Source organism: Mus caroli, chromosome 10 (assembly GCF_900094665.2).
Source record: "Mus caroli chromosome 10, CAROLI_EIJ_v1.1, whole genome shotgun sequence".
In the NCBI taxonomy this organism is placed as follows: Eukaryota; Metazoa; Chordata; class Mammalia; order Rodentia; family Muridae; genus Mus; species Mus caroli.
In genome coordinates, this window is record NC_034579.1 from 119,464,550 (window position 1) to 119,473,884 (window position 9,335).

At 52.7% G+C, this 9,335-nt stretch overlaps 1 protein-coding gene across 2 annotated transcripts in view; it reads right to left on the minus strand.

Moving 5' to 3' along the window:
- Positions 1 to 9,335, minus strand: part of Os9 (OS9 endoplasmic reticulum lectin) — a 26,415-nt gene continuing 17,080 nt past the window's right edge. Inside the window, exons 6-15 of one of the 2 annotated variants that reach the window (XM_021173892.1) lie at positions 4,495 to 4,705; positions 4,302 to 4,403; positions 4,033 to 4,127; positions 3,823 to 3,877; positions 3,235 to 3,320; positions 2,743 to 3,039; positions 2,301 to 2,490; positions 1,278 to 1,442; positions 993 to 1,105; positions 1 to 732 (exon numbers count right to left, since the gene is read on the minus strand). In XM_021173892.1, the coding sequence (XP_021029551.1) occupies positions 607 to 732; positions 993 to 1,105; positions 1,278 to 1,442; positions 2,301 to 2,490; positions 2,743 to 3,039; positions 3,235 to 3,320; positions 3,823 to 3,877; positions 4,033 to 4,127; positions 4,302 to 4,403; positions 4,495 to 4,705 (1,440 nt within the window). In that variant the 3' untranslated portion in view covers positions 1 to 606. The remainder of the gene's footprint in view (positions 733 to 992; positions 1,106 to 1,277; positions 1,443 to 2,300; positions 2,491 to 2,742; positions 3,040 to 3,234; positions 3,321 to 3,822; positions 3,878 to 4,032; positions 4,128 to 4,301; positions 4,404 to 4,494; positions 4,706 to 9,335) is intronic. The other variant, XM_021173893.1, reaches the window with a different exon arrangement.

Here is a 9,335-nt window from a genome sequence, read left to right on the forward strand (position 1 = left end):
TTGACGGTCCAGTTTTTTTATTTAGAAACCTGATTGCTGAAGAACAAGGGGGTGCTCCATCTCCAACCCTTTTCGCTGGGATTGTTTGTGAGGTGGTATGAAAGGTCTCCCATCCCCTCAGTGACAAAAGATAGTCTGGGCTCAGAAGCACGGGTAACAGGAGACAGCAGAGACAGGAAGTAGGGGTTCCAAGGGAGGGGCAACAGCTCCCAAACAGCAACAGGGAATGGAGGTAGGGTAGGGCGAGGTGGGGTTGGGGACCTGCACAGCCCTGCTGTTCCTGCCACCACCACTTACAAGGTCTCATCAAGTCTCTGGGTAGAGTGGGGTTAAGTGCTAAGAAGTTGGGGGACAGGAAAAAGCTAAAGGGGCAAAGGAGGGTGTGTTTGGGGAGTGGAACCCATAGGCCTGGCTGGGGAGCTGCAACAGCTCCTCTCCCTCATGGGTCCCCACACACCCTCATACACTCTTGGGGCTGGGCCCCTCAAGTCCAGTGCTGGGCTCCAATCTGCCCTTTTGCCTCCAAGGCCCCAGAATGGGGTATAAGGAGGCAGAGCCGGCCGGTCAGAAAGATGCAGGAATCCTTAGAGGGCTGGCAGGGTGGTCTCAGAAGTCAAATTCATCCAGGTCCCCTGTGTCCTCACCACCGGGAGAGCCCCACACCCGGCGGTAATTGCTCTCCAGCTCACTCTGTCGCTGGCGCTCTTTATTGGCCTCTTCGGCTCCCTGCACCTGGGAGGAAAGAGGGGCTGAGCCAAGAGAAGTCCTGCGGTGGGACCTAGGGAGCTCCTGAGACCTAGGCGGGAGGCAGGGACTATGGATATTGCTTCCTAGTCCCTGCTTCTCCCAAGCAGCCGCTGAGGCTTAGCCTCACCTCGGACATGAGAATGGGACTCTATAAACATAGGTAGCTGACGGCTGGCATAACCCACCCTGGTTTGAGCAGCACAGTGGTGTGTGCTGTAGCCCGGGATGTGGGTGGGATGTCTCACCAAGATATTGAAGAAAATCTCCTTAAGGTTTCTTGTGTCCTCATCAGTTAGCCAGCGTGTGTCCTCTTCCTTACCTTCAGCCCCGGGTCGCACAATCTTGATCTCAATCTTGCCTGGCAGGAGCAATATGGGTAGTGAGGAGGGGAAGGCTGGGAGCTTTAGAGGGTCCCCTGCCCTCCATGTCCCAAGGTGAGGTCTCCAGTCCACCTTGACCCAGCCCTGCCACTCCTGTGGCAAGCCCTTCCGACAGACAGACAGCTCTAAGCACCGCCCTTCAGGGCCCACCTTCCGCCGTGAGCCCCTCCCTCTCCAGCACTTCCGTCACCAGCCCCTCGATCTGTTTCAGCTGTGGGTTTTCCCGGTTCATCTCCAGGACAGTCAGGTCCCGATTGGGGCCTCCAGGACGGAGCTTGGTGACTCGGACCCGGACTCTGTGCTCAGGTTCCTCCTCTTAGAGGGGAAGACACAGGGAGACACAAAGCAGAGCCGTGACTCTGGGGTGAAGGGCTGTGAGGTGGTCTCTCTCTCTCTAAGCCATAGGCTGCTTTGGGTAGAAACTCTGCCTCCCATGCATGTGATTCAGGGTTCAAAACACACCCTTCCCCAAAGGCAGACCCCCACCCCACCCCCACCCCCACCCGGCCTTCCATCTTCTATAGGAAAACAGCTGTTTTCCAAAAGCCAGGTCGGGCCACCTGCATCTACAAAGGTGTTTTGCTTTAAGGAGCAGGTTGGGAAGCCACGGCTCTGTTTTCCTAGACTTAACCGCCTTTCAATGTTTACCAAAAAACGTGACTTTAAGGTCTGAAGCTAGAATGCCTTCTCTCTCCATTCCAGCAGAGTCCCATGAAAAGAACACAGGAGATTGAAGAAGGGATCACAGAAGTGTGCCCTGGCTGGTGGCAGGTGCCAGTGGGCTTGGCTATTCACACTGACAGCTGCAGAGAGGCCCCCTGATACCTGCCCACCATGTCCGCTATGGAAACCTCCAAACTGTCTCTGACTCTCCAATTCCCTGCCACAGGGAGGCAGGCACAGAGCCCCTTCTTCGTGATGAGCTTTTCAGCGTCTACACTCAGGCTCATTTAGTCTCTGCCTGTGTGCCAGGCAGACCACCAGGCAGTAGGCATAGAGCAAAGCAGACCCCAGGAACTGCTCTTCCAGCTGTGGGTTTTCCCAGGGCTGGCTGTGAGGTGTCCTGCAGAGAGGACAGTGGAGGGAGGAGCTGACACTGCACAGTGCTCCTGGAGGAGGGAGAGGAGGGCACACTCCCTGAGGCTGTGCCCTCCCTCTGGGGACTGCTCTCACCTGTAGGGTGTGGTGATGGGGGAGGCTTTTGGGGGACAACTCTCCTTTTTTTGTACTTCTGCACAAGCTCTGGACTCTGGTTCTCCTGCAGCCTCTTGATGAGTTTGTCCAGAGTGGATGTTAGAGCCAATATTGCCTGCTCCCGCTCAGACTCCTTCCTCAGCCCTTCTTGGTCCAGTTCCTTCTCTGTCTGCAAGGCCCAAAGGAAGCAGTTAGGGATCTGGGGAAGAGAGGTGGGGGCATGCTCTATAGGAGAGCCAGAGAGATGGGGGCGTGGTCTATAGGAGAGCCAGAGAGATGGGGGCGTGGTCTATAGGAGAGATAGAGAGACAGGGGCGTGATCTACAGGAGAGCCAACTGTCTTCCTTTCTTTTACCTCCCCATTAATAATTCTCCTGTCGGGTTCTCGCGCTCCGTGGCAGCCGCAGTGGGGGTTGCTCACCTCCTGGATGATGTTCTCCAGCTCCCGCTCCATGCCAGCCTTAACCTCTGAGCGGAGGCGCTCGCGGTCTGAGGGCAGCAGCATCCCCTCCAGCTCCTTCTCGAACTCTCCCAGGAGCTGCTGCTCCTCCTCGTCCTCTTCCTCCTCCTCCTCCTCCTCTTCCTCGTCACCATCCTCCTCTTCCATAAGACCCGGGGGCTCACCACCCTTTCCCTTCGCCTTCGCCGCCTCTGCTTCCCTCGGGGGGGCTTCCGTGGTATCGTCTCCAGGCTGCTCCCGTCTTATGCTTGGTTTCCCCTGGGTCGGGAGTTGGGTAGAAGATGCAGTTTGAAGGAGTCCGCCGTAATATGTGGGGGGCAGGACGCGCAGGATGGGAGCCAGGAGCAGGGCTGGGCTCTACTGGCGCCAGTTTATCCCAGGTAAAGAAAGCTCTCTCTCCAAATGCGCACAGAGAGGAGGTGAAGGTCCCGGGGCCCTGGGCAGGCCCCGTACCTTTTCTGCAGCTTTCAGCTCCTCAATCAGTCGAATCAAGTCTGCGGGACTCCGGATGAGTTTCACCTGCACGTTATTCTGAAAATCTGAGATGGGAAAGAGAGGAGGTGTGGGCATTTGGCATTTTAAATTGTCTCTTGATGCCTGAGGAGAGGCGTGAGGGGTGAGGAGAGTGGCCTCTGCCTCAGGAAGCGGCAGAAGGCAACAAAACCCCGTCGGGGAGCTTGGTCCTCCCAAGGGAAGGGACAGAGCCATTCCCATTTCCCCTCCCCGACACCCCTCTGGTGCGTGGCCTTCAGCCACATTCTACAGGTGGGCAAACTGACAGAGGAGTGCAGGGGAGTGCCCTTGGACCTCCTTAAGTGGTCCTGCTGATCAGAAAGAAGCTAACAGTGAGCTAGCTGGGGCCAGGCGGATGGAGGGCTCAGAGGGAAAGCATCAAGTGTGCAAGAGTCTGCGCTCAGTTCTTGGCACCAGGAGACACAGGGAGGCGGGGAAGAGTGGACTTGCTGTCCAGGCTCCCGGCCTCCCCTGAGTAGCTCAGCTCTACCCTACCTAAGAGCTAAGGGAGACACGGGGTCGACTGACCATTGGGAGGGCTTGAAGCTGGATCTGCTGCAGCCTCGTGGTTCAGGTCCTGTCCCTGATGAGGAGGAAGGGCAGACTCAGGAGTGAGGGCTTGCCTCTGCCCTCCATGCTCCTTTCACCCCAAGACAGACAGAGGCCACCTCGTAGACCCTACCCATCCCAGGGCCCGAGGCCAGGCTCGTCGGGGCCAGCGGAGAGGCCTGGTCTCACCCCTGCCTGCGCCTCCTCTCTTGCTGCTGCCTGCTCCTCTGGTTCCTGAAGCTTCCAGAGCTCTGATTCCTTCTCTTCCTTGGCTGGGCTGACATCTGGGGTATGGAGAACAGAGGAGAATGTGGGAAGGGGAGAGAGAAGAAGGAAGCAAAGGTGGAGGGGACACACTCCCTCTTATACTGCCACCCACAACTGTCAGGAAGACGGGGTTGGGGGCGGGGAGGGAGGTGGTGGAGGCCAGCATCAGGCTGGCCAAGGCCGCACCCCACCTTCTTTCTTTGGGGGTGCTCCGGCAGCCTTGCTCCCACTCCACACTTGGCGGTTTGTGTCCTGGAGTTCCTCTGTGGTTTTCTCTTCACGCTGCTTTGACTCTACCAGAAAAACAGTGAACATAGGCCAAGGCCCATCAACGTATGCCTGCCTGTCTCATCCCCACCTCTCCTCGCTGTCCTGAGTACTCACCAGCTTGCCTCTGGAGGTAGGCCATGTACTCGTCAGGCTGCAAGGCTGGGTGACAAAGAATGGCCTGTGGGGCAGCGCTGGCTGGTGGCCGGAGGAGAGGATGCGGGCAGAGCCTCGACGTGCGAATGGTCAATACGTAGGAGCAGGAGACGGGCTCATCTACTCGATCAATGTAGTCCCCAGATATGCCCGCACCCTCGTCACACAGGAACTGTGGCAGGGCAAGAAGGGAGGCTCACTTTAAGAGCCACTAAAACACCCTTGGTTCTTGGATTCTTACACAGGACACCAGGGCATACTGTGCTGGACGCAGGACCACGGTTGTACACATGACATGCTACACAGATTCAGTTATTTGGTTTCACAAAGATCCAGCAAGGAAGGCACTAGCACCCCAGCTCGGTCGCCCAGGACAAGGAAACTTATCAAGCCGTGCAGTTTAGACCCTCGCTCAGGTGGCCAGCTGATAAGTGGCAAAAACAGAAGATAAGTTAGGCAACTTCACTGTACGTCAGCAATCTGCCTTTCCATCAGTCCCTTGTCCTGTGTAAACATGGTGTGTTGGAGCTGCTGAGGTGGCTCAGAGGGTAAAGGTGCTTGCCACCAAGCCTAATGGCTTGTGACAACCAAGCAATGGCTTGGCCTTGACCCCTAGTGCCCCACAAAGTGGACAGAGGGAACTGACTCTCACTTGTCCTCTGACACTCACATGCGTGCTGGGGCGTGCACTCTACCCAGCAGCACACACAAAGACTGGAGAGACACAGATACTAGCGTGGCCCCTGAGCAAGGACAGTATGCATTCACAAAGTCTTCCTTTTGTGTTTGAGCACACTGGGGCAAACCTATACCCCCTTCACTCAGGAGGCCAATGCCAGACGACTGCTCTAAGTTCAAGACCAACTTGGGCTATGGTTTGAAAAAGCAAACGAATTAAACTAGCGATCTTAGGCGTAGGAGCGCCATGTGGGCTGTAACTATAACCTAACGCTAGGGAGGCTGACGTGGGAGAATCTGGGTTCAAGGCTAGCTTGTGTGACAGGGCAAGATCCTGTCACAAAAATAAATAAATAAATAAATAAATAAATAAAATTAAAGAAAGAAAGAAAACAAGAAGGAAAGAAAACGTTTGCATTGTAATAATAAAAACACAACCAATTTAAAATATGGAAAGAGCTAACCAGATACTGCTTTAGAGAAGAGCAGCCCTGACCCTGACCCTGTCCAGGAAGTGCCCATTGGAACCATAGGAGATGACACTCCACCACACTCACTACCAGTGCTACCCTGAGGAAGGTGACACCACACACTGGCCAGGATCCAGAAACTGAAAAACCTCTCAGACCACTGTGGGCTTGGAAAACAGAGCTGGTAGCTTGAAAAAAAAAGTTAAGCCTCAGAAGGTCAAACAGGGATGTATGTGCATGCCTGTGTACATGTGGGCGCACGCGTGTGAGAGTGTGTATATGTGTACGAGAGTACATGTGCACATGTGTATGTGTGCAGCATGTGTGTACATGTGTGAGTGTATATATGTGAGAGTGTATGTGCATGTGTGTGCATATGTGTGTGTGATATGTGAATGTATATGTGTGTGTGTGTGTGTGTCTGTGTGTGTCCGAGGATGGCCTGTGGGTCTCTGGGATTGAACCCAGCCTGTTGGATTTAGCAATAAGAACTGTTAACTACTGAGCTATCCCATAGCACTAACTTTTGAAAACTTTTCTGAGGTTAGCATAACTTTATTAACGCAATGGTGGGGGACAGCTGGAAAGTTAAAAGGTGGTGAGTAGGAAGGACTCTTACAGGTCAGCACTGCTCATGAGTCCTGATGAGACGGACGGCTTAGCGGGTGAAGCACTTGCCATGAAAGGGCAAGCAAGCACCTAATCTGGAATCTCCAAGTCCTGGCAGAGCTCCCTCAGCAGGGTGGGAGGCAGAGACAGGATCCCTGGGTGCCTGTGTGCCAGCCAGCCCCAAATTCAAAGCAGCAAACGAAAGTATCCTATTTCAAATGGAACGGAAGGTGAGGACCGAGACCTGAAGTTGTCCTCTGGCCTCCACACACAGCATGGCAAGTGCACAGCCACATTCAAGTTAACAAACTGAGGTACACGCGCCCGGCCTCAGGGCACTGGGAGGCTGAACTCAAAGCCAGCCTCTGCTATGTACTGAGACTCTGGGTCACTCTGGATCGTGGGGATGTACATGACCAAACTGACTGAGTTCCAGGAATGAAAAGTTGGTTCAATGTTGAAAACCTATAAGTCGCATAATTTCAAACTAAAACATTAATACATTAAACATTATTGATACATTAAAGGAAGAGGACATTAAAACGGCCAAATCTGCCACTGCGGTGGGAGTTTTACCCTTGGAAAATGTTTGGCTAAATTGGCATGAAATTGAAAATGTGAATGATAGAATACAGTCCATCTCTTTGAGATGGGGGCTTGGGCCAGCGACTTGTCTAGCATGAGTTTACTCTCCAGCACTGGACAGCAGCCTTGTTTTGTGTTGCTGTCTGGTCTTTCAGGTATAAAATTATAAGTGAACATTTAACCCCGCCCAGCATGGTGAGAAGGCAGAAGTCGGTAACTTGAGAAACTTCACTTTCAAATGCAAATATCACATGAAAAGAATAACAAGGGGCGGGAGAGATGGCTCAGAGGCTAAAAGCGCCGACTGCTCTTCCGAAGATCCTGAGTTCAAATCCCAGCAACTACATGGTGGTTCACAACCATCTATAATGAGATCTGATGCCCTCTTCTGGTGCATCTGAGGACAGCTACAGTGTACTTGGATATAATAATAAATAAATTAAAAAAAAAAAGAATAATAAGCCTGGGGCTGGAGAGATGGCTCTGTAGTTAAAAAGCACAGACTGCTCTTCCAGAGGTCCTGAGTTCAATTCCCAGCAACCTCATGGTGGCTCACAACCATCTGAAATAGGATCCTATGCCCTCTGTTGGTGTGTCTGAAGACAGTGACAGTGTACTCATAAATAAAATAAATCAATCTTTAAAAAAAAAAAACCAGGAAGAAGAAGAACAACAACAACAACAATGGAGGCAACACCTATGATCCCAGCACTCAGGGGGAGGAGGAAGATTAGGAGTTCACGGTCATGGTCATCCCTAGCCTCATAACAGTTTAAACTAGCCTGAGCTAGCCTGAGCTATAGAGACTGTCCGCCAAACAAACAAACAAACAAACAGCAAACAAACAACAAAACCCTCCCAAATCCAGGGAACTAGCAGCCACTTCGAGAATTACCTAGGATGACTGGTCTCGCCTAGCCCCACCTGGCCACAGTCAGTCTGAGTCACAAGGCATCCACTGTGTATCCTGGCTCTCACCCTTTGGCAGCAATATGTGTCCCACTGAAGCGAATGTTGTGTTCATCCACCTATCCCAACACTCAAGCTCATGCTGTCTGGCTTGGCCTCACAGTCAGAGAAATGTGTTTACAACTGGCCCATCGGCTGGTCCTTTGGTTCTTGTGAGTCCTGTGTGTGCAAGCCTGGACTTGGGCTGCACAAAGAGGGTTCCTGCTGAGCTGGCCTGGGAATCGGGAAGAGGAGGGGCACCGCCCGGAGCTCTCCAGGCTTTTGGAGCAGAGTCTCTCCTGGACCGTTTACATGCAAACCTACAGGAAGGGTCATTTAGACCCCAAGGGAACAAGGACCATTCAGCAAAGGACACGCGTAAATGTTACCATGCACAACTGCAGTCTACAGTGCCACAAGGCTGCTGCTGGTGGTGTTTAAAACAAGTCACAGGCAAGATTCCTGCCAGGAGGATTAACACTCGGATTGAGCGTGGGGAAGATCTATGAGCCAGACAGCTTCCTGAGCAGGTAAAGAAAGATAAAGAAAGAAAAAGGAGGGCAAAGAGGAAGACACTGTGGCACCAAGATGGGCCCAGAGTAGTTCCTGCGGACTGACAGGAAGTGGTCAGTTCCTTATTCCTGTGGCTTTCTGTGGGGAACCAGGGTTAAAATCCAGGGAGACAACAGACCAAGACCTAAGCAGACACAACAAAAAAGTCATTCACACAGCACAGAACTTGGACGGGAAAGAGCCATCGCACGTGTCCTCGCCCCAGCACTGCGAGGCTAAGGTTACAAACAAGCAAACCCTCCCCGACCAAACCAAAGACAGCAAAAGTAAATGTGTTTACATGTACACTAAGACTCTACCGGAAATGTAAACGCTACACGTTCAGACAGGAGGGGAGCAACCAAGCGTGACCTGCGCAAAGCGAAAGCTTTTAGAGCAGGTTTGGGAGTGGAGCCTGGAAGTGAGTGAGCCACGTAAACTCAGGACGGTACGGGATTGGCCGGGAGCGCAGCCTCTGCTTAGCTCGAAGCCAGAGTCATTCAACCCTTAGTACCAAGGAGAAAGAGGGCTATGAGAATAGCCACCAGAATGGTCTCTAATACTTAAATGGACAAGTCACCAGGGAACTGGCAAAGGGAATCATGGTTAAAGTGTAAAAGTGCCGAGCTTGTTGGCACTCGCCTTTAACCAGCACGTGGGAGGCAGAGGCAGGTGGATCTCTTTGAGTTCAAGGACAGCCTGGTCTACAGCGTGAGTTCCAGGGCAGCCAGAGCTACACGGAGAAACCCTGTCTCGAAAAGACAAAACAAAAGGGGACAAGAGATTCTTGTTTGTTTGTCTGTCTCACGACATAGTCCTGGCTGTCCTGGAACTCTGTATTTAAACCAGGCTGACCTTGAACTCATGGTGATCTTCATGCCTCTGCCTCCTCAGTGCTGAGCTGACAAGAGATTCTTAAAGACAAGTAACCTCACAAATCTCTCTTTTTTTTTTTTTTTT